Genomic DNA, 26,271 nt, shown 5'->3' with positions numbered 1-26,271 from the left:
ACGAGGTGCATGCATTTTACGGTGTGGTATTGTTAGTAGTGCTCAATATCCTCTAAATCAGAAGTCTTCAACACATGGCCCGTGGACCACATTTGGTATGCGGACCTTTTTGTTGTGGCCCGCGATCGTTTTTAGAAAATGGTTGGAAACATTGAAAAAAAAAATATTAATTCTAGAATTAATGAAAAAATAATAATTTCGGAATTGATAAAAGAAATAATTCCAGAATAAATGAAAAGAACTGATTCCTGAACAAAATTGATGAAAACTCAGAATTACTGAAGAGAAATAATTTTAGAATTAGTGAAAAAGAAAATTATAATTAGCGAGAGAAAAAATAGTTTTAGTGATTTCCAATAGAAATTATTTTTCTCGCTATTAATAAAAGAATAATTTCATAATTATTGGTAGACATTTCAAAATACCTCGAGGCGGGAAATTATTTCAGAATTTCCAAAACAAATAAATAATAATAATTTAAAAGGATTTCAGATTAAAAGTAATCTCAGAATTAATTAACTTAATCAGAATCTTTTTCAGAATTAGTAAAAAAAATTATTTCACAACTAATCGAAATTGAAGGCGAAAATTGATCATTGATATGAGAAATAATTTCAGAATAAATAAAATTATTTCGTCCGCTGTTCAAGTCAGGGCCCTAATGGTACCTTGTATTAACATGTCACTAAATTTCTTGAGTTGGCGCAACACCTCCTAGAGCAGTGATTCCCACCGTGGGCGATGGAATGTTTCAGGTTGGGGGGGGGGGGCGGGCGGTAGAAGCTACGGGTATAACATAGGATCCTATGGGTTAGATTGCGTTGGGGGGCGATGGGAGGGAAAAATTTCTGAAGAAGGGGTACAGGGTGTCCCTCATAAATTCGTTGGTAGTTTAAAAATTGAAAAAAATGATACATTTGAATGCGGTTTGCAAAAAAAATTATTCTCACGAAAGGGAATTTTTTTTGGTTTATATATATATATATATGTATATACATACACACAGGGTGGGCTAAAAGTCCGTAGAAACTTTAAAATTCATAAAAACCGGAAAAATAACCGAAATAAAAACGGTTTGCAGGGTTAACATGTTTTTAAGACAGGGAAAAAAACCCTCAAAACAGCTGATAGGTGGCACTGATGTACGTAAGTCAAAAAAGATACGCAAATAAAGAACAGAATGCCTCCAAATCGTTTATTACAGCAGTATGTGTTCCACATGACCACCACAGGGGATAACATATTGCAGGCGAGTCACAAATCCAGCAACGGCAGAGGGCAGCAGGTCCACATACACGGTTTACATCGGTGAACTGGTTGTGGATTAAGAGCGCAAGTTCTTACAACCGTCTCATTTGCATATTTCCACCGAAGTCTATCGTACCAGCGCCACCTATCGGTTGTTTTTTGTTTCTTCCCTTTCCCCCCCCCCCCCCCCCCCGTCTTTAAAAAATTCCCGTGACCTAGCGATGCTAACCCTACAAACCGTTTTTTATTTCTGTTTTTTTCGGGTTTTTATTCATTTTTAAAGTTTATACGGACATTTTCCCTACCATATCTACATATATATATATATAAATAAATAACCCAGTTCAAAATTTTGTCGATAGAGGGCGTTGCATGAAAGCAAATCACTGGGAATATGCAAATCAAAGACCTATAAAATGCAGGGAGTACAATATATTGAATTTTCCGGTTACTAGCTCTTACATAAGGTTTTCCGTTGTGATGTTGACATTGGTGGAGAAAGCACTATTGGTGAAGTTGTTTTGTTTTAGCCACGTAACGCCGGCTGAAGCTTTTTACGAAGGTTTCGGATACCGAAGAGAACGAAGAAAAGTTGAAGTCCAGAATTGAAGTCCAATTTTGTGATTTGCTTTGCGCTGTGCCTTCTATGGACAATTACTTGAATTAAAAAAATTCTGTCGGGGACGGACGGACTACCCCTTTGTAAGAATAACTTTTTCACAAACCGTATTTAGTAGAACCGTATTCAAATATGTATTATTAACCGTATTCACAAATCCTGTTCAAATATGCATATTCCGTCAATTTTTATGAATTTTGAACTATTTACTAATTTATGGGACACCCTGCCATATTTATCCTAGGAACCCCTTGGTTCGTTCGTGGAATAAACACAAGACAAGACTTGGGCATACCGCATATCTTCACATATATTAAGAAACTAAACAATGATCAATTCGATCGTATGCTTAACTCCCAATTTGAACATCTGAGGGAGATTGTTGATTATGACACTGACTCTCTGAGAAAATATAGAAGACCCAAGCAAATTGGGCACCTTACATGGGAAAATTTGTAAAGGTATTTTCTCACTTGTAAATATTTTTGAAGTGCACATTCCCCCTACTCTATATTTGCACCTTGTACTTTTGACGATTTTTCATTTATTCGACATATTCGCACCTAATCGATATTATTTGTATCTATCCAACATTATTCGCATCTATTCATAATTACTCGCATCTATTCAGCATTAATTGTATCTAATTGATCTGCATTATTCGACTTCTACCCCCATATGTTATCCCATACAAAATACTTATTGGACTTGAACTGCATAAAATGTATATGATAAAAAAAAAGTATCTTTTACTCTTGGCCAGTTTTTATGCCGGGTTGGCCCCATGGGCTAGGAATCGGCTAAAAAGTTTAATTCTGGTCTGGTCATATTTATCCAGTATTAGAGAAAATAAAGTAAAATTCACAGTTGCACATGTTGAATTTAAATGAATTAATTTCTCAATTTTATATTTAATAACTTAATAAACATATTTAATTATACCAACAGCTAATTAAATCGAACTTATGCCCCTAACCCGCAGCAGAATTGAATTACGCGGGATTTTATAGGCTTATTTTCTCCGAATTTAGATACTGCGAGATTATTCAGCCAGAGGCATAATAAATATTGTTTTTATAGCCGCTGTGAATGTGGATGATTTTTCTTTTCTCACATCGCGAGATGTTGATACCCGTAATAATAATGGGGGGGGGGGGGGACCCATAAATTTTTTCTAGAGCTTACGGGTCGTATTAAATCGTAAATCGCGAGATATTTTCTCCCATTCGGTGTCGGATAGAGTAGCCAGTGCGTAAGCGTTACTACTTCGAATTTCGGTGGGGAGAGCACTCGCTCGGCTCGTCGCGTGATCCCTGGTACTTCAGGTCATCACATGTGGTGGTCATCTGGCCTGCCCTGCTGTCATGGCATGGGTGGCCATTGGTGCATGCGTGAGCTGAACGTTTCTCCCTTCCCGATTGCACGACTGTGTGTGTGTGTGTGTGCCATTTCACGTCACGCGATCGAGAATTGCATGAGGAGTTCTGAAGGTACGGCGGAAACTGTCTCGTTTGCAGTACATCTTCCGGCCGATGTTAAAGACAAGCGCGTGTGTGTACAGTATTGTGTATGTGTGTGTGTGTATACGTATGACATGAGTTCCGTCGTGTAAGCTTTTACAGGATTTTCGAACCATTCGAGCGCTTATCACGAAACCGTATATCCGAGATCTTCATTTTCGAGCCGCCGAATCATTTGTTTGATACTGGAGCTACAATAATTTCTTGTACGATATTTCCGTGAGACTGAACAGTATCTCACGGATTCGTCGAGTCGTAAATCATGGGCAGTACGCGTTTCGTGGTTTTCGGATGGCTTTTGATGGGATGAACCGAAGCCATGATGTACATTCACTTCACAATTCTTGTTACAGACGCTGTTACTGATTGATTACCGATTCTGGAAACCAGTGGCGGCTCGAGAAAAAATCTTCACTGCGCGAGGCAAATTTTTGAGACCTTTCTAATGGTATTTGTGAAGCTTAGGTTTTCATTGTGATTTGGCCTTTGGCTGGTGACATTGGCGGGTATAGGCATTTTTCGGTGACATGGACATTGTGGTGAATATAGTTTCTTATTTAGAGAGATAGATGGCTTTTTCTCAGCCCAAGATATCAAGGAAACATTATATTTTCTGGATATTATGCTGAGGTGAACTCGGAAAGAAAAGTCCTGGCGGAAACAAGATGGCTTTTCTTTCCGAGTTCACCTCAGCGTAATATCCAGAAAATATAATGTTTCCTTGATAGATTCTTATTATTTGGTGACATTGACGGGAAAAGATATTTTTTGGTGACTGACGAGAAAAGACATTTTTTTGGTGACATTGACTAACATAGGCCCTCATTATTTAGCGAGTAAAATATTTTATTGGAACTTCAGATCATTAAATCGGGGCTTGACAAATCGAAAAATATTTTAAGCTCTAAATATAAGTCGCGAAGGGGAAAAGGGTATACACTCATTATTTTTTTGACATTGGCGAATATAGGCACATAATTTTTTTTATATTGGCGATTTTTGATATAAAATGATACTGGCAAATACTGAGTGTCGTTATTTTTCATATTGGTGAATATGGACACTCCTTTTTTTCACATTGGCGATTATAGGCATTTGGTGGTATTATAATAAAAAATATGAACACCATATATATATATATTATTTGGTGACATTGGCGAATATAGACAGTCATTATTGGGCGACATCGGCGAGTACAGACACTTTCTATTTAGTGACAATGGTGGATATAGCCACATTATTTGGTGACATTAGGGAATGTAGGCTTTCATTATTTAGTGAGATTTTCATAAAAAATGGCATCGATAGTCCAAAAATGTATAATTGTTTTCACCATTTTGAGACACTTTCTATGAAGAAAAACGAAGTTTTGGAGAGGAAAACGAAATTGAACAACAGGAGGGTCTTATATTTGATTCTAAAATAAAGATGACAGTTGGCGATTATAGATACTGGTGAGTACAGCCATTCATTATTTGGTGAATATAGACATCGATTGTTTGGTGACATTGGGGGAATATAGGCATTTTTTTAGTAACATTTCATAGAAAATGGCGTGGGTAGTCCAAAATTTATGTTTAATTTTCACCATTTTGAGACACTTTTTGATTGATATTATTTTATAGAAAAGTGCTTAGATAGGTTATTCGGGAAAAATACTTTAAACGCCATCTTTGCCCGGAAGATCCAAAAAAAAACGTGGAAATAAAAGTGCCCGGGAGTTCTTTCATAATGGGAAAAAATAGCGTATCACATCCTCAATTGTTTTATGTAGTTCAAGAGAGAGAGAGAGAGAGTTTTCTATTATTTTTTCTTACATAAGTATGGAGAAACACATAACACAGAACCACCAGATAATCTCTGAGAAAGTCTTTTTTGCCTTAAGATAAGTGAAGAAAAAAAAAAAAGTATTGGAGAGAAACAAAATTGAACAACTATATGTAACAGGAGGGTCTTCTCTTATACGTTGTGTAGTAAATGATAGCTTCCTCCTTTTTTTACAAGGTTTTTCCCAATCCTAGAGGATTACAGTTGATCTTTTGTTCTTATGTGCTGGTTTTTCTCTTCTCCGAGCCTTTTCCTATAATTTTTGCTATCTTTCTTCTTTCCTGCGGATAAAAAAAGAAGAAAAACTAAAAAAAAAAAAACGTTTTGTTTTGGGTGTAATACTTATTTTTAGTACGTTATGGCGAAGATTGGATTCCCCTTTTTTGTTCTTAAACGTACCGATGTTTTCGTATTCTTTTAGCGCCGTTTCATGTGAAAAATGATCGGTTATTATTTCGAATTTGATAATGTAAAATATATCTCTGTGGTTATTAATTTAGAATAACATAACACTGTGATTGTAATGGTAGATATTAGTTTTTATGTATGATAGTTTTTTTGTTTTCATAAAGATAGGAATGGTATTGAAATTTTCGTGAAATCGAGAAATGAAAAAAAAAACAACTCCAATGGATTCCAAATATATAATAATTCTCAATGAATTATTATATATTTCGTTCTAAAAACGAAAGTGTCCCATATTTTGGGACAAAAATCGCCAATGTCAAAAAAATAATGAGTGTCTATATTCGCCAATGTCAAAAAATAATGAGTGTCTATATTCGCCAATGTCAAAAAATAATGAGTGTCTATATTCGCCAATGTCAAAAAATAATGAGTGTCTATATTCACGAATGTCAAAAAAAATAATGAGTGTCTATATTCGCCAATGTCCAAAAAATAATGAGTGTCTATATTCACCAATGTCAAAAAATAATGAGTGTCTATATTCGCCAATGTCAAAAAAATAATGAGTGTCTATATTCGCCAATGTCAAAAAATAATAATAGTCTATATTCGCCAATGTAAAAAAAATAATGAGTGTCTGTATTCGCCAATGTAAAAAAAAATGATTGTCTATATTCGCCAATGTCAAAAAATAATTAGTCTATACTCATCAAAGTCACCAAATTACATTGTCTGATCACCAATGTCACCGACTAGCGAAAGTATAATCTCCTTTTCTTCTTCACGGCTAGTATTTAGAGCTTAAATTATTTTTCGATTTGTCAAGCACTGATTCAATGATCTGAAGTTGGAATAAAATAATTACTCGCTAAATAATTTATTATATTATATTCTATATTAGTCAGTCACCAAAAAGAATATTTTTCCTTCGATATCACCAAGTAATGAGCGTCTACACTCGCCAATGTCACCAAAAAAATTGTCTTTCCCCGTCAATGTCAACAAATAATGAGAATCCATATTCGTAAATGTTGGGTTTTTTTAAAAATTAAATTACCATAGACAATGGTTCCAAAACAAAGTTGTGAAATCGGCCGAATATAGATCGAGCTAGCAATCACACGCAGAAAATTTTAGGTGCCGACACCAATTGTTTAGTCGCCTGGGATTTGTCAAGTCCTGGTTGACAGATATGGACACTCATTTTTTGGTGATTCGGTATTGTTAGACATATTGACATAATTTCGGAAAATTTTGTGTTGCCCTTCAGACTCCAATTTGGCACACAAAGACATTTTGAATCCTGAATCTATCCTTGGAGTGCTCGATCTGGAATTTTCTTCTTTCATAGATATGAACATAGTCCCTATTTTGGGAAGGAAGAACGAGACTTAATTTTCTGTGAAGATCATTTAATTTTACGCGGAATTTCCATCTTCAGAAAAACACTTTTCGCACACTCGTCTCCGTTGAATTAATCTTCGGATTACATTCGAGAGACTTCGCATGTGTTTACACGAGTATTATCTGAAAGATTGAAGCGAAGAAAATTAGAATTACCCGGGGGGGGGGAGGGTGGAAGGAAAAGACATAATATTAGACAGCTGTGACACTTCGTGGGGGAAGCAACCACCCGAGTTATGATCGGAATGAGCTTCGAAACTGACAGAGGCTTTGAAATTTATTGAAATTCAATTTCCGGGCTGTTTGCTACCTATCGAATTATTTTTTGGATGCAATTTGAATAAATTTGACAGATATGTGATCACTTTCATTTCTGAATTTCTGACTTCATCGAATTCATCATGACAAGCGGTGTTTTGAGATTCGCCAGCCCTCTTTGGTAAAACCTAGAGGTTTTAGTACAGTAACATAGTGCTTGCTTGTACAGTAACATAGCGTTTCTCAAAGTGTGCGTCGCGGTTTCTAAGGGCTCAGTCAAACTTTGTCAGAGGCATCGCGATCTCGTCGAGATATTGATTCGTGTGCGTGTTCGGGCTTTGAAATAGTTATTTCAATAATTGAAAAAAAATATCTACTGAATTATTCTATGGAGCTGCATAATTAGAATCATGGATTGGGAAGAAATGATTGGAAAATCTTGGGCATATGGGAGCCGCGGGTGACAAAAGTTTAAGAATCACTGCCATTACCTAGGCCAGAGGTCTTTAACGTTTTTCTAGTCACGAGCACTGCCTGTACCTATCGCCAAAAGAAGAGCACCTTTACGGCAAGTTTGACCACACGCATGCGTGAAATTGGGATGATTCTGATACTTGCATGCAATATGTAGGGTATTTGATTAGGAAGTTGATCAAGTTCTCGCGAGCATGAAATTGGACACGAGCATCGAGCGCTGTGGGTGCCTCGGGGAACACCGTGGTGCTCGCGAGCACCAAGTTGAAGATGCAGGACTTAGACTATGTACAAGGCATGCAGTGAAGCCCATCGTTTTTGAAAAGAATAAGATAAATAGTTTACAACACATCCGAATTGGGAGGGGGCAGTTTTATGGGCACAGTTATACCACTGGGTAGATGGTACTCACCGGGTAAATGGTACTCACTGATTTGGATTTATTGTTTGCCGAGGTCATCTGAAAAATTAGTCTAAACTAGCCGAAAGTCCCTGGAACAGGAGCTAAGCCAGGGGTTACGTTTTGTGTTCCTCGGGGCACTTTGTGCCACAAAAGTCGAAGGCCAGGCCCCTCAATAAGATGATGACCTCGGACCCCTTTACGCAATGATATTCAGCACATAATAAAAAATATTAGAGTAAAAAATACAGAAAAATAATGTGTTAATTTCTTTTTTCTCATCCAAGCTCACTTGACCCCGGAAACTTCTCCAAGGACCCCTTGTAAAGAATCATTGATCTAATCCAATTTCTGTAGTATTTGAATGTGATAGACCAATTCCTATGTACAAAATGGAAAAAAAAATTCAATTGAGTTATACTTGGTACTCATGGTGTTCAGGGATTGACAAATCCAATTCGAAAGCTCACCTTGGCGACTAAAAAATCGGTACTGCCACCTAAAATTTTTCATATATGATGACTAAAGTCTGGGGACAACGCATAAATTTCGCAATTTATGCAAGCTTTTCTGCTAACACTGAGAAAAAAAAACATTAACGCTTGCCAAAAGCTTGAAAAATTGTTTTGGTTGTTTCAATATATGTGGCCCATACTGGAGGCTATAAATAATAAGAGGTACGTTAAGGGTGTTCAACTTCTGGTGAATGTGCGCCACTTCATTCAACGCGTCGCGGCCACTTAATTAAGTGACCCGGAGCAGCGCCACAGGCTACTTAATTCATCTGTAAATGTGCCGCGGGCCGCTTAAGTGCTCTAGGAGAACAATTCTCCGGCGATCTGTGGATAGGCCGCGGAGTCACTTGAGTGATCCGTGGATGTGCCGAGGGAACTTCAGTGATCTGATGTCATGGGCCACTTAGTTGATGTGGAACTGCACTGTGGATCACATTATGTGATCTGGAAAAATGTGTAACTTAGTTCATTTTCACAAGATTAGGTTTTAGGTCGCAACCACATCAGATGAGAGCCGCATTTAGCTCGCGGGGCATGGGCCGAGCATGTATGCCCTAATTGGAGGACGCAATGTGTTAACTTTATTAATCAATTAAAAAAAAAACCCGACACATGCCTAGTTTTTCTTCGCTTATAAAAGCCTAATTTCTCTTTAATTAAAATTTATTCTCGTACTCGCGCGTTGTATATGAAATATGTAAATGTGCATGAGCGGGCATTTCATTACTCTTGAAAGGTGGAAAAGGCTTTCTTGATTGATTCCGCGCACGTTCGGCTCATAATAACCGCGCTAATGAATCCTCCCTCCTTCAGATAATTGAATATCTTTGAGCGCTCATAATTCGTTAAGGTAACGGTGTTGAATATTACTGCGCGTTATAATAACCCACCCATAGAGGGGCACAGTAGTTTTAATTATAAATACAGGGGAAATGATTGGACCACCGGGGGAAGAGAAGGCCCGTGCCGCATAAGTAATTCACCTGCTATTTTATTCTTACTTAATTGCGCTTAATCAATCAGCTATGCATATACTTAATATATCGGAAACAGCTTTGCGTTTAAGCTGCCGAGTGTATATCTTTTAACAATTTTCGAGCTTTTCTGGGAATCGATTCGGGATCCCTCCTCTCAGCCTGTGGGCAAATTTAGCTCTGGTTGGTGGAAGTGGAACCACACACACACACGCTCGCGTTCCGAGTGCTTTCCATTATTCTATTAACATTTGTGAATAATTAATGAAACTAGATTGCTTCCTACTAATGAATTAAAATCAGATTAAGCCCGGTGGTGGCTGTTAGCGTTAGGCTGCTGCTGCTGTGTTGAGCTAAAAGCAGTGCATTGCTTCGAGGGCTAGATGCATGCGAATCATCTCTACTGGGCGGAAACTACTACCGCGTAATTGTATAGTAATCAATTGTTTTGAATCTCGGTTGGACTGGAAAGCGCGGAATGTTTGCTGGGAATTGAATATTCTGTGTGTTTCGTACCTGTGTTGTAATCACCGAGGTGTTTCCTGTCTACGCAACTTGCTTGGAGAGAAGTTTATAACTAAATTTTAAGGTTGTGTGAAGGTGCTTTGTGTAATTTTTGAATTTTGGTCAGTTGGAGGGTTTTAAAATTCAGGTCAAACTGCGGATTCTTCAACCGAGCTCTTGATGGAAATGCGTGTTCAAACAGAGCTCTTGATAACAGCGGATGTTCATAGACAGATTTCTTAATCTTGGTTGTTCAAACGAAGCTCTTGATAACAGTGGGTGTTCATAGACTATTTTTCAACAATCAATTCAAAAATGTTTTTAATAATGGATTTGATAACAATGTTTTAATAACGGATTTGATAATGTTTTTAATAATGGCTTTGGTAACAATGTTTTTAATAATGGCTTTGGTAACAATGTTTTTAATAATGGCTTTGGTAACAATGTTTTCAAGAATGGATTTGATAACAATGTTTTTAATAATGGTTTTGATAACAATGTCTTGAAGAATGGTTTTAATAATAATGTCTTTAAGAATGGTTTTGATAACAATGTCTTTAAGAATGGTTTTGATACAATGTCTTTAAGAATGGTTTTGATAACCATAATTTTATAACTGCTGTGATAATTTTATAAAGAATGGTTTTGGTAACAATTTTTAAAAACAATGATTTTGATCACAATTTTTAAAAACAATGATTTTGATCACAATTTTTAAAAACAATGATTTTGATCACAATTTTTAAAAACAATGATTTTGATCACAATTTTTAAAAACAATGATTTTGATCACAATTTTTAAAAACAATGATTTTGATCACAATTTTTAAAAACAATGATTTTGATCACAATTTTTAAAAAATGCTATGAATAATTCCACTTCCACATTTTTGACAACATTGCCCAATGACATTTTCTCAACATTGCCCAATGACATTTTCTCAACATCGCCCAATAACATTTCTCAACATTGCCCAATAACATTTCTCAACATTGCCCAATAACATTTCTCAACATTGTCTTCAATAAAATTTATATCGAAATTGTTTAAATGAAATTTTTCAGCAATTATTCCGATAAAATTTCTCGACAGTTTTCTGAAAATGTTTCTCAGCTTTGTAACACATTCAAAAAAAAAAAAAAAAATTCGCCCTACGACAATGCATTTTAACAATACTGTCTATCCGAAAAAGAGCCTCCCCATAAATTTTTACAACCTGGAAGTATTTTTTCTGAAAAAAAAAAAAATCGGTGCTCCTTCTTCCAACGCTAGTTTTGAGTATCTTTCCCTGTTGACCGAAACGTCCACACTTTTTCCCTTGAAGAAGCCACCGCAATATATACTGAGAAGTGGGCGAGAAGAAAAGGATAAAAAAAAAACAAACTTTCTTTTTCAAGTGGAAACTTTTATTTCTGCCACTTCGATCTGAATTGTTACATCTCCGGTTATTCTTTTGGGAATTTCACGAGAAACGGAAAAGGGGATTTCAGAAATGGTAGGAAATAGAACAAAACAAACAAAAAAGAGTGAAAAGGGTAATACTCGAATGCTCCTGAGTGATAGATAATGATGGTCTTCTTTTTTTTTGTTGTTTCGTTACGCTAAGAAATGGTTATGGACGGTTGGGGGGAAATGGATATGGAAGAATATTTTGCTCTTAGACTTTCGGATTTCCTGGAGTATGGGAATCTCTTCTGATTTCACCGATCTTTTGGCAATAACGGATTGGTGTCAAAAGTGTTCCTTGGAACTGCATTTATCTTCAAAGAGATCGGTTGAGGAATCCCGATTGTTTTGAGACTAACCGGTGATTCCATGGTAGAGCTCGATCGGTCCTTTTGTGACGTTCCCACATTCTTAGCATTTTCCCATCGGATTGTATCGTGTTTTTCTTGTTTGTTTTTCTGACTGAGTAGGCCAACTAGCACACAATGCCCCTTGTGATAAATAAATGTTTGTTTTATTACGTTTTCATATTGATGTGATATGTTGTATGATGACTCTCTGGATTAGTATTTGGCATGCGATTCAGAAGGGGGTGTACCATAGGTACATATAAATAATAAGCAGTTGAAATATGTTTGAAAATATAAAGAACATGAGTGAAAAAGGGTTAGAGTGTAAATCGGAGGAGAGTGGCAGGTGTTTCTTAATGTAAACAAGACAGAAAGCTTGAAAGGTTCCACGACGGGAAAATGTTGAAAAAGACAGAAGGTATTGCGATAGGAAACGTAAATAAAACAGTTTTATGATAGGAAATCTAAACAAGGTACAAGGTATCACGATAAGAAACTTAAACAAAACAGAAGGTATCACGATAGGAAACGTGAACAGAATAGGGAATGATGGGGATTTGGAGGCTTAGTTGATCCTGGCCTAGAGTACGCCGGCCGTACGGTTTTTGAGTCCCTATCTTCAGAAAAATATAGACTTGGTGGAAGGGGGTGCAAAGAACTACTACAGCACTGGCGGGTATGCAAGGCTTCGGGTATGAAGAAAGGTTTGATTCGTTGAATATGTTTTCTTTGGAACAACGTAGGAATCGTGGAGATGTGATTGAAATATTTAGACTTTTTCAAGAGGGACCGATATGATGGATCGTGAAATATTGTTTCGCCGTCTTTAAAATGCTTCGACCCGGGGGACACCAGTTTTGATTAATTAGCATAGCTGCCAAGTCTCCCGAATTTTTCGGGAATCTCCCGAATTTTAGCTTCATCGCTCGACCTCCCGAAAAGTTCTTAAATCTCCCGAATTTTTACGAAAATCACAAAAATCCCTAATTGTCCCTAAAAATTCCCTACTTCGTTAAAAAAAATCCCCGTTCATGAAAACAATCCCTAAGAAATTTCTTGTGGGGCATGAAGCCTCTTTTTTTCCCCTTTCGAAATGACGTCACACGTCGTAAATGGGGAAATTCCCTTTTTAAGGAAGTTTTACAAACCCTCTGATGGTAACAAGAAAGTTGTTTGTCTCATCGTGCAGGGAAATGGCTTAGCAGCCAATAGTCCTGGATAATAATTGAAGATTCTAGTGACGCACATGTGGTCAAAATTTCTTTTGTTGAAGTTACGTACGTGCGATATAACAAAGCATGAATAATGATAAGCAAAAACATATTTAATCAATTTTAAAGATACTTATTCCGATGAATTTCCTTTCATCAAACGTTCCAGAAGAGGGCCGACTTTTCCTTTTTGTACAAGTTGTGTTATGGACATAAACATCAGTCATGGTGGAAAGAGTGACATCATCACTCATGTGAAATGAAAAAAAAAAACCATCAAGCAAGTGTCACAAAAAGTCAGTGTTCTTAAAAAATTGACGGTGTTTTCTTTCATCTTCCGACGATTTTGGGGTCATTCGCGCAGAATGTTTGTTCACAGCGTTTCTGATTGAACACAATATTTATTTTTACATCATTGAAGTTTTGGCCTCCAATTTCACTTGTTTTTTGCATAGGAATTTCATTCCCAAGGGTTTTACTTCCATGTGTGTAAAATCCCTATTTTAATTTGACTTCAGTTTTTGAGTAGGGATTTTATTCCCTACGCTTTAACTTTTATGTTTGGAAAATCCCTATTTTATTTGGAAAATCCCTATTGTATTTATTAGGGAGTGGTTTTAGCATAAAATACGGGTTTGCGCGAAAATCTCCCGAATTTTCATTTTCAAAAGTTGGCAGCTATGAATTAGGGATGATTCTAGATCATTGAGTCGTAGGGAGTTTTTCTCCAACAGGACTGTGAATGCATGGAATACCTTACATTCTGATGTCGTGAATTCCTCCACAATAGACACTTTCAAGAGGAAATATGATAAAAATGGGTGGGAGTAATCGAGAAGCAATCCATATTCAAAGAATGACAACCATATTTCCATGGGCAGATATTTTAATTGTTTAGTCAGTTTTTCTGGCTGATTTGGGTAGCTGTATTCAGACTACGACAAACGTAATTTTGTTTTTGTAATACTGTTTATTTTTATTTCTCCTTTAACTTTTTTCCAGCCATCTTGTTGGACAATTCGCCTGCTGTGATTTCTGATTCTGTATTTGTATTTGGGACGTAAAAAGAAATACAAAATCGTGAAGGTTCCGCTATGTGGGAAATGTAAACAGAACAAAAACATCCCACACAAAACGTTAGCAAAACAATCTCATGATGAGAAATGTAAACAGGGCAGAAAGTGGCGAAGTTTCTTTCGAGATGGGGAAATGTAAACAAGGCGAAAAGTTGTGTAGTTTCGAGATGAAAAAATTTAAACAAGGCAGAAAGTTGTGTAGTTTCGAGATGGGAAAATGCAAACAAGGCAGAAAGTTGTGTAGTTGCGAGATGGGAAAAATGTAAACAAGGCAGAAAGTTGTGTAATTTCGAGATGGGAAAATGTAAACAAGGCAGAAAGTTGTATAGTTTCGAGATGGGGAAATGCAAACAAGACAGAAGGTATCACTATGGAAAACCAAACATTAATCAAAGGGTCCCATGATAGGAAATAAAAGCAAGACAATCCTGATGGAAATGTAAACAAAATAAATAGTGCAATAAAATGTGGGAAATTTAATTTAAACCAGGTGTATTTATAATATGTTGTGTAAGATGTTCCAAACAACACGCATAGGATTTTTTTCCTAATAGAAAATGTAAGATGTTTGGGTTTAAAAAAAAAAAAAAAAGAAAAAAAGTAACGTAAGATGTATGACAATGTAGACAATGGAAGTAAGATTCTTGGAAATTTCAATAAAGAGGAATGACATGTTCGGAAATAGAGCAATAAATAGGCATGAAACGTATCTGGAAAAATAAAAAAAAATGTACAAAGTGGAGAAAATTGAAACAATGAGTCTCAAGTTCGGTTAGAATTCTTGGAATTCGCAAGATGTTTGGGAATGTGAGCATGAAAGAGGCGTGGGATAATAAGATAACTAATTTTTTCCTACTTTTTCTTACTTATCTAAAACTATAATCAACAGGCTTTAAAGCAATAGGCCATGTTGAGTGAAAGGCAAAGGTAGGGAAATTTTTTCTGGGTGAATAAATAAATTTCATGAATATTTTTTTATAGAAATAGGTCAGGTAAATAAGAATTCAGTCACAAATATTTTTCAATGCCTTTCTATAAAAATTAGTCTTCTTATCCCGCAACTAATTTCTAAACTGATCACAAACATATTTACATCCAAGAAAAAACTGCAATCAGTCAGTAAGTCAGTATGTTAAACCTAATTAGTTTAACCTAAATTAGCTTGAATGCTTGAAAGCTATTCGATTACTATCGATAATTTTAGACGATAGACTTCTGTGAAAATACATAACGCTTATTAATTAATCTTTCATGAATCAAAGCTTCAAAATACTGCCAGGTATCATTACGAAATTAATGAACGCGAGATCAATTAGCTGATATTCTTCATGATTTCTTTCAGATTCTTCTGAGTTATTTCTTGCGTTTTTATCTTATTGAATATATTTCCATTTCTAGGGTCATTATAATGTATATTTTCTCTTCTAATTTTTCTCTCATTGATTGCAATCCGGAATCTTTCGAATACTTTCTATTCATTTGACTCTTACATATACGCCAAATCGTTTCGTATTTATTATTATTTTTTTTTGCTATTTTAACTTTTTTGTCATTTTTCTTTCATATTCTTCAGTGTTGGGAAAATGAGAATTAATGAATAGATCTCTCATAAATGGCGTTTCATTATTTCTAATGAAATAATTTTTCTTTTCCTCCCTCTCTCTTTCAGAATTGCTCGGAAGCGGCAAGAAAATCAACATAAATGTGCAGGATAGTGACGGGTAAGTGAATGATTATATCCGCGTTTTCTCCTTATTAGTAATATCATTGCATACATTAGATTTACTTATTATTATTGTAATTATATTATCGTCGCATGCCTAGTCAGATTATGGAGGTTGACTCGTCATTAAGTTAATTTTTTTTTTTTTTTCAAAATAATTCCGGTGATTATATTGCGTTTACATAATTAGGATTCATTCGAATCGATCCGTAGTTTTCTTCTGTTTCCATCTCGATAATTATGACTTTTTCTTTTTTCAGTTTGTGTCGTCTCATTATGGAGAGTGGATTTTTATTTCTGGTTGTTATGAAGGAAAAGATATTTGCTCTTAATTTTCTTTTCTTTTTCCCCTGTCATGTCTTTTCTATTGTAGTAATATTGATATGAACGCATTTTGGTCAAACTCGACTAGGCGTATTTTATACTGGTGAATCCTATTTCGGTTTACTTCCTGTATTTTTCAAGTTTCTTTTGAGCATTGTTGTTTTTTTCCACAATTTTTTAAATATGCATTTATTTTTTCCATACTTTAGTCATAATTTATTTTCCATACTTTATTTATCCTCCATTTATTTTATAATAATTTACTTCCTACTTCTATAATAATTTTCAATTTTTTTTCCTATTTTTATGACAATTTTTTTTTCTAGTGTGTTAATGATTTTCTTTCTAGTTTCAGAATTATTTTCTTTCTATTTTTTAAAATAATTTTCTGTTTACTTTTACAATAGTTGACTATTTTTATAATGATTTTCTCTCTATTTTTATAAAAATTTTTTTTTTTGAAAATTTTCCTTTTTTATAATTTTCTTTCTAGTTTTTTTGGGAATTTTATTTTTATTTCTATAATAATTTCTTTCATATTTTCAAAGATTTTTCTCACAATTTCTTTATTATTATTTTTTTTTTTTGCAATTTTAGAAAACGACTTTTTTATCTCGAATTTTCTTCATTTTTGTTCTTTGTATTTGAAGGAATTTTTTTCAGATACGACGTATAAATGATGAAAAAAGATGAATATTTATTTGTTCATAAACCATTTTTAAAGAATTCTCTTGGTAAATCTGAAACTTATTTCAATTTTCGAAGAATTTTTTTTCAATTTTTGAAGAATTTTTTTTCAATTTTTGAAGAATTTTTTTTCAATTTTTGAAGATTTTTTTTTCAATTTTTGAAGATTTTTTTTTCAATTTTTGAAGGATTTTTTTCCAATTTTTGCAAAAGTGTTTTTTCGGTCTATAGAAATTTTTATTTTTATGCGTTTCTGAATCATAACTAGATTTTTTCTATTCATTTCAAGCATCTCTTAATTTTTATAGAAATGTTATAAATTTCTCTTAGTTAGCCCCAATTTTTGATTTTTCTGTTCATACTATCATATTAGCATTATAACACATAAGTATGCCTTCATTTTTAACGGTTTTAAATTGATTAATGATTCTTTTTTCACGTTAAGACTTTGGCGGGTACAAACGTGTACTCAACTGAAGTGCTCTCAGTAAAAATATCGGCAGACAGTTTTGGCTTAGGTTTAAAGAGGCTACCATTTTTTTAAAAATCAATTTCTCATTTGCTTTTGTATAAAGATCGGGATAAATGTTTTTTTTATTTTAAGAGGAAGTGAAAACTCAAGTGGTTTTTCTCCCTCTATATTATTAAGAACCTCGAAGATGATCAGGGAATATCTTGATTTTTTTTCATAATTTCCTTTACATCAAAATAATTGTTCTTTCCTCTAGAGGTAGTTATTCGTATTTTGATACATATTTCCAAGTATTTTTTGAATTTTTCATAAACGATTTTTATTGAACTTTTGAAGGATTCCTTCTATCTATTTCCATATTGTATTTGAGGGCATATTTCTTAATTCTTTTTAATCCTCTCTTCATTCTCTTTCATTGAAATTATCATGACTAAATAATGAATTTTCTTCGAATTCTTTCTTATAATAACTCCTATAAATTTTAATGTTGAAATATACATATTACTACGAAAAAGTGAACATTGGTACGTTGGTTACACATAATCACCAATCGTTTCGATAAAGAAGGTTAGATTAAATTTCACTTCATTTATCACTTTTATCTGCGATTATGTATAATTCCCCAAATAACAATGTAAAGTTTGATAAATATGGGAAAATTTATAACCTTTCTTCTCCTCATTAAACCAATTAATTATCATTACCCGTACATGATATACGTGCACTACACATATTTTTCAATAAAAATTGAATTAAAACCAGTGTGAAGAAGATAAAAACGTTTATGACAACAGTCAGTCGTGTAATGTTGGCTTTCTTCTCACGTATCTACATGTGCAAACAAAACCAACATTACCATTCGGAATCGGCATCCTGAACCATAGTTATTATGTTCAGTTAATGAAGAAATTAATCGACGATTTATCATACAGTCGAAATCCGTTATAACGCACTCTAAGATACCGGATAAATCACTTCGTTATAAAGAAATTTCGTTATAAAGGAATTCCAATTTTTTTGCATTGTTCTTATGTAAACTTATTTGGGGGATTAGAAACACGTTCGTTAAAACGAGATTTTCGCAATATCGGTATTCGTTAAAACGGGATTCGACTGTAATTTACCAATACGAGCTTAGGATTAAACATAATCTTAGTTGAATATGATAAATTCTCGATTTATGAATAAAAATTAAGAGTTTGGAAAAAAAAATTAGTGTTCCTGATTTTACTGTCCGCTATCGAAAGTGTCCGTTAACGGAAAGTGGAATACATTAAAGCCTTATTCCACAGGACCGGGGATCAGAAAAGTGTCCGTTAACAAGGAGTGGAATACATTAAATCCCTATTCCACAGGACCGGGGATTAGAAAAGTGTCTTAACGGAGAGTGGAATATATTAAAGCCCTATTCCACGGGACCGGGGATCAGAAAAGTGTCCGTTAGCGGGGAGTGGAATGCATTAAAGCCCTGTCCCACAGGACCGTGCATCAGAAAAGTGTCCGTTAACGGGAAGTAGGATACATTAAAGCCTTGTTCCAGGGACCGGGTATCAGAAAAGTGTCTGTTAGCGGGGAGGGGAATACATTAAAGCCCTGTCCCACAGGACCGGGGATCAGAAAAGTGTCCGTTAACGGGAAGTGGAATACATTAAAGCCCTGTTCCACAAGAAAAGTGCCCGTTAACGGGAAGTGGAATACATTAAAGCCCTGTTCCACAAGAAAAGTGTCCGTTAACGGGGTCCCTCACTGTACTACGTTTAGCTCATACAAAATAATAATTTTTTTTTTAATCTTTGGAAATGGAAATAAAAAAAAAAATTTAAGGAACACACTGCCCCAAATTCTGATTACGCTTCATGATAGTAATGGCGTTGAATTTCTACGGTCGAAAATCGATCGAATAACAGTACCAAATTTACACTACCTCTTCTGATATTGAAAATTTCATCACTTACTGGCTCATAATAGTCTCTGAAATGAATGCTGGGAAATTTAACGGGATATATCATTGAAAGAAATGAAATCTCTCCCGCTCATCAAAGAAAGGAATCGCAGCCCAGTCGCGACCGCATTAGTTTTTATTTCATTTGAAAGGAGCGAGTGTCTCTCTCTCTCTTTTCGTGAAAATAATCATGACGGAAATGAACTGAATTTTTCAAAAGAAAATGAGGACCTTCTTTTTATTTTGGGTTTAAGAAATATAATGTGAGAGAGAGAGAGACGGGGGATGTGTGTGCCACATCAAAGGAGACGGACGTATTTCTGCGACGACGACGACGCTGGTTGGAATAGTTTCGCAAATGAAGGTAATTTTGCTTCTCTCCACAGAAAATTTTGCAATATATATTTTTCTTTCACATTGGTATGTATGATTTCTCATTCTCGGAAGCTTCGCTCTCAAGACATTTTTGTACTCAGAAGTGCACTTTATATTCTTTGACTTTCCGCGGAGGACCCGCGGCAATTGAATTGATATCTCTCTCTTCTCTCCTTGTAACGTTTTGACTTATTTTTTTTTCTTTCTTTTCCATATGTATGAAATGGTCTCTGAGAAATCAAGTCTTATGTATATACATGCCCGAAACTCTTTTTTCGTATGTTGGCTTCCTTCCAGCTCTTTTCTCCGCGCGATGCCGTTTTCTTATTACTTTATTACTTGACAGCAGCAGAAAGACCTAGACACGGTCTCTTTACCTTTCATGTTTTCTCTTTCATTTTGCCCGTACATTGCTTCAAAACTTGAATGAAATGCTGATGAGGTTGCGCGTCTTCGCATTGTGCGTAGATTTCGGATGTCATTGCGCGGAAGTGTTTCACAAAGGACAGGGCCGGAACTAGAGGTGGGACGACACAACTTTCCACACCGTTATGAAATTATCGAATTTTAAAGTTGTGGGGGTGCGGCGAAATAATGTTTGCGGCAAAAATCCTAGTTACGGCCCTGACGAAAGATATTTATTTCTCCGTCTTGTCCGTGTATGGATCTTTGTGTGCAATATTCGTCTTTCCTTGAGTTTTTAAAGTGGAAGGAATATTGTTCTGTAAAGGGTTGATTGAATGAAACTCGTTTGAGTAGATTTATTAAGACGGGCAGGAAGGTATATTGGATGGTGCGGTAGAATCAAATGCCATTTCTGATAAACCTTTTGTTTTTTTGGCAAATTATTAGTGGCAATTGTCATCAACGCAATATCTCTGACGTATGGTCGTTTGGATCTAGGTTGGAATACTGTTGAAGGCACAGTGGTGGTCGGCTAAAGTTGGTTTTTTTCATTATTTGCAATAACATTTAAGGCTTTTAAAGAATTTTAAGGCAAAACCGTCGATGTTGTTTATCTTGATTTCCGGAAGGCGTTTGATCGGGTCCAACATGGCAAGGTCTTGAAGTATTTTTGCATGAGATTGCGATTGGCGGCAACTTGTTGAATTGATAGACTCGTGGTTGCGAGATAGGTCCCTACGTATGATGAACGGGGAATTTTCTGATTGGACAGGTGTCAATAGTGGAGTTAGAAGTGGGAAAGGAAGGTCCTCAAAAGGAAAGTGTCCTTGACCTACATACTTTTTTCGCTTGTTATCGATAAACTCGATTAGAGTATCTATGGAATTGTTAGCAAATGAGCAGATGACTTGAAGATAATGGGGGTAGTCGGGAATCAAAACGATAAGTCGCTCCAGACCCACTTAAACAGGATTGCAGCATGGGCAAATGAATGGAGCACGCCGTTTAGAGTAAGTGCATGGCCGCTGATTTTGGTTCGAGCAACCCACGTTTCACTTACTAGTTGAATGGTATTACTATCCTGGATGCAGCTAGGGTCACTGATTTGGGAATTCTCATTGGCGAGAGGCTTAGGTTTTCTGAACATTCTTCAGCGGTGGTGGAAAAATCGAACAGAATCCTCGGTTTAACTCTTTGAAAGATTTCTTCGCTTTCTCCTAGAGCCATTCTTTCGCTTTTCTGAGGCTCAGTTTTTTCTGGACTGGACTATGCCGTAAGGTTTTGGAGACCATACGTACAAAGGGACATAGACTTGGTTGACGAAGGTGCAGAAAAGAGCTACACGGAAGAGAGACTCGATTTCTTGAATATGTTTACATCGGAGGAACACAGGTGTCGAGGAGATAGGCACAATTTTCCAAGCTCTGGTGTCGCAGGCAGTTTTCCTCTAATAGGTTTGTCAATAAATGGAATAGCTTACTTCCGGGGGTCGTGAAGTCTAACACAATTGACACGTTCAAAAAGAAGTACGATAAACATATCTTAATTTGAGGATAATTTGAGAAGCTATTCATACTTAGATAAGGCAACCATAATCTCTTTTGGCAGTGCATAGCATTAATTATTATTTCTTTTCGTGATGTATGCTTTTATATTGGGTTGCTCTGTTTTGATTATATTTGACATACATTGTTTTAAGGGCATCTATTTTTTTAGCCACCTCGTTGGGCAATTTGTCTGTTGTGGCCTTTGTATTTGCGTAAATATAAGGTGCAAATGCACGCTGGTCCCCCCACTTGGAAAAGTCTCTCTGCAGAGTAGAGGCAGATCTTCAACACGATATAATGTATGCATATATTAAGTTTTGACGAACTTAGACTCATCTAACACCACTTGTAGAAGATACTAAAGCGGATAACGCTTCTTTCTCTCATTTCCTAAATTTTCTTCGATTTTTGAAATCAAATATCTCAGCGAATATTTCACTTAGGAACTTGAAATTTCTTTTGCTGGCCTCAGGAGAGACAGGGCCACAACTTTCTAATTAGATTTTTTAGGACACGGTGATAAAACAAAATTGTAATTTCTTTTTATTCTGATAAGCATAAAAAGAAATTGCAATATGAGTGACGTATCTGAGGCCTATACGTTATTTGGATACTTTTTCTACTTGGAAGTATGTCTTTAGTATCAACGGTTCGTGAGTAATTTGTAGCAAGAAGAGTCACCTATGCATTCTGCATGGTGTACTTTTGTATCCGTCATAATAAATCCATTCGAACAGGCTTTTTGATACTCATAACTGCTTACTGATATTTTCCAAATTGTTGCCACATTGTCACCTAATCTTTATCTCTGGTCTATCTACCAGACCCTATTGTCGATGCTACACACACCCACAAGTTTCACGTAACACTCGACAAATCTCTTAGTGTCCCCCCCCCCCCCGAGCACTTCATTAATGGATTTTGTACGGTGTGATTGATAATGTAGTGCCGAATCTCAAAGCTTTCTATCTTTTGGCGTTGTTCTGAGACAATCACCGCACTAAAAGATAACGAGTTTAGGAAAGTGTAACACACTAGCAATCGAGCTAAATTAAATTCATTTAATTCGAACGGGAAACGTAGTTGGAAATTCGGAACCAATCCAACCCTATCATTGTTCACATATCGAACAGGTTTTTCTCTGGAGTGAATAGTGTTCAACGGTAACGCCAATCGAATTCCACGTGGTATCTTCTGATGGATTCGGAGAAAATACAAATGCCGGTACCAGGTGAGCAAGTTGAATTCTGGGGAGGGGGAGGAAAAAAATTAACAAACTTGTCCATCGGTAATGGTTGGTTCAGAGCAAGGGTTCTTAATAGATGGAACCGAAGCTGCTGCTGCTGCACCTCCCAGGAGCACAATCATCATTAAGGGAATGAGTTCCCGCTGTTCATTCATCAGATCCTAGGCTCGTCATTAGGCGCCAGCAGGGGCGCGGGAACCGATATCAGGCTGGGCTCAAAAAAAAAAAAAAAAAATGAAAGACAGCGAGGGGATGGTAGAAATAGGATCTCATTCGCAGCGATGGATGGTGATTGGTTGGGATCGTGTGACGCAAATGTAGGACACTTCCCGCGTTTTTTAATTAAAAAAAATGTAAGATGCGTTCTCCCTGTGGAGTAGGAAGTGGTTCTAGAGGGAGAGGGGGCAAAAATTATTATTCACACTTTGACGTTGAAAATGTTACTCTAAAATCGTAACTGCTACACAGCATTTATGTGAAATTTAACTGAGGAGATACTCTTGAATTTGTGACTCCATGTAAGCGCTTGAAATGGTCAACAACTGCGAACTGTTTCGAGGGTAATAGTTGCATAAAACATCTTGATTAGGGCCTCGGACTGACTTATGCGCCATCTGTGAGTGATGTGTGATGTCAGTATCATGGTCTTTTCTTTTAATGATTTGACATCATTTTGAGCAAAAAACTGGTTTTGTCGATCCAAGATGGAGGACGGCAAATCTGCATGCCTCTCTAGGTGCCTTAAGATGCCTACACACTACTCTGACACACTACGCTGCTGCCTTAGGCACCTTAAAATTGCCCAACACATCGTTCAGGTCTCTCACCTTCAAAGGTGCCAATACTGACATGATAACCACGTCACGTCAGTGTAGTGTGTTTCGGGCTTTAGTCTCGATGTTTACTCGTGCAGCTTCGTCATCATACGCATCATTCAAGTAGTTCTATCATCATATTCATCGTTCAAGTAGTTTTACGTAACTATGTAAGCCTTTTAGTTGGTGGGCCACTGCAAAAAAGCTTCAAGGGGCCACATGGTGAAGACCAGGACTTGACAAATCTCAGGTTGCCATGGCGACTAAAAAGGTGGTATTAGCGCCTAAAATTTTCTTTTTGCAGTTACTAAATTGCAGGCTGAGAGCAACACAAAATGTTTGGAATTTGTATCAGCATATTTCCTAACATGGAAGAGGGTCACCATGCGAAGTTTTTCCACAGCTGGCTGATGCGAGATGAATCAAAGATGAAAGAAAGAAAATTCACCTGCCCTTGCGGAAATTCTAACCAACACCACTTATAGCAGAAGGCTCCCGCGCAAAGTTCGGGACGTCACTGAAGTTATTTCACCTATAGTCATTGGATATACAGCAAAAAAAAAAGGTAAAGATATCGCATGCATCGGTCTGCTATATCCCATGGTTGCAGGAGCAATGACTTCACAGTGACGTCACGAGCTTCGCGCAAAACTCTTCTGCTACAGACGGTATTGATCTAACCCACGTCCTCTCACTTTAACAAGAGAGCGTCCTAGACCACTAAACTACAAAGGGAACGATCTCAATCTTTCCTTAGACCTCTTATGCGCCGAACGGGACCGTACATGTACGGTCGAACCTGACTCAGGCGAAAGCTCACAACTGCTGACACTGCCAACAGGTGGCGACTTATCCAATGATGTTGTCACTCTCCGCTATCCATACGAAGCATATACGAGGTTTTCAACTCGCACGAGCTCTAAGGAAAGATCGAGATATTCGTTGCCTATGTAGTCTAGTGGTGTAGGGCAGTGTTTCTCAACCACCGGGCTCTAGCATCAGTTAAACCGGGCCGTGAGTTATTCGCTGTTTCATTTTCCTCCATTTGTCGTGTGCAACGCCGGGCCTTCTCCTCACAAAAAAGAAATCAGCCTGGCCGCGGGCTCCCAAAGATTGAGGACCACTGGTCTAGGGCTCTCACCCGGCAAAGTTTGAGGACGTGGGTTCGATTCCACCACACAAAAGGGGCATTTGAATCCTTTTTCTTTCCTTTCTGAATTCATCTTCGCATCAGCCAGCTTTTGAAAACCTTCGTATGGATAGCGGAGAGTGACATGATCCTTGGAGGGTCACTATCATAGGTGCAGATAGACTTGGAAGTCTGGGGGAGGGGCGCGATGATGATGATGTTAATTCATATATACATATATACATTAGATCAGTCGACTCCACCTTTGACGCTGGAGCCCCCCCCCCCCCGGTATCTCCGCTCATGGTCACCATGCCTTGGAAACGTCAAAAGCAGCTTCATTTTGGACCTGGGTGAATAATCCCCCCACCCATCGCCTTAGACCAAATATCGCGTTACGACGTTAGGAACCGAAATTCCACGAGCCGATTCAATTCACTCTCACCATTTCCTTCACCTGGGAAATAGGTCTGAGGTTAGGTGGTCTTGACCGCCGTTCATTTTATGAGCCTAAAGTTAACATGCATGTATTCATTACCTTCCAGGAAATAGTCAAAATAGACGAACAAGACATATACTATCCATCTTTCTTCTTTTGACCCTCACGTTTGGGTGGTCCGAGACGCTATTCCGTTTAAAGAACTGCTATTGAAGTAGGGCCTCCTTTTTTTCACCCACGTTAAAGTTCAGGTACCAGGGAATATTTCCATCACAAAACGAAACCTGAACTCCTATAAAAAGTGATGAAGAGCTTCCATTTCTTTCTGGCGATATTTTTTTTATCTTATTCTCTGCAAATATTTATCTTATCTCCTTTTTCCTATTCGTATATTACTTTTTTGCTTTTTTCATGGTAATATGTGGCAGGTACGGCTAAAGAAAAAGTACTACGAGGAGCTTCAGATTTCCTACTTTTCTTCCAATATGGAGGGAAAAAAATTCCGATTCGATGGGAATTTTATTTATTTATTTATTTTGGATATTTTCTGTTCGGTAAATAGAACATTTGTTTCACCGATGTTCCGTGAAATGTTCTCTTCTCTCTCTTTCTTGTCTTCCGTCTGGTATTTTTGTTAACGATTTTGAGCTCTCTGGACGTTTGTGTTTTTGGGGGGAAAGTTTAATAAAATAGATGTTTTCGACTGAAATTGACGTTGAAGGATTTTTTTTTTTTGGGAAAATTGGGGGAAAAAAACTATATATAAGAGTTATTTTCTGTAGATTGTTGTTTCTTGGTGGAAAAGAATTGTTGCATGGTCGATCGATTCCGGCGATTGTTTTTTTTTGTTGTTGTTGATCGGGTAATCGAGCAAATAAATTGGTGACCGATTAGTGCCACTTTTTCTAGTTTTTCCCCCTATTTTTTGG

General features: G+C 36.6%; 1 protein-coding gene across 2 annotated transcripts in view; it reads left to right on the top strand.

The window, feature by feature from the left end:
• The window catches only part of LOC149078171 (caskin-1-like), a 325,236-nt gene that overhangs the window by 100,782 nt on the left and 198,183 nt on the right, over positions 1–26,271 (top strand). For both annotated transcript variants that reach the window (XM_089241763.1, XM_089241762.1), the window contains exon 2: positions 15,908–15,959. In XM_089241763.1, the coding sequence (XP_089097889.1) occupies positions 15,908–15,959 (52 nt within the window). The remainder of the gene's footprint in view (positions 1–15,907; positions 15,960–26,271) is intronic.

This window comes from Pholcus phalangioides, unplaced genomic scaffold, assembly GCF_987345545.1.
Source record: "Pholcus phalangioides strain wild (caught in Gottingen) unplaced genomic scaffold, Ppha-v1.0 ptg000014l_1, whole genome shotgun sequence".
Classification (NCBI taxonomy): Eukaryota; Metazoa; Arthropoda; class Arachnida; order Araneae; family Pholcidae; genus Pholcus; species Pholcus phalangioides.
The sequence above is the reverse complement of the archived record's forward strand: the minus strand, read 5'-3'. Positions and strand labels throughout refer to the sequence as shown.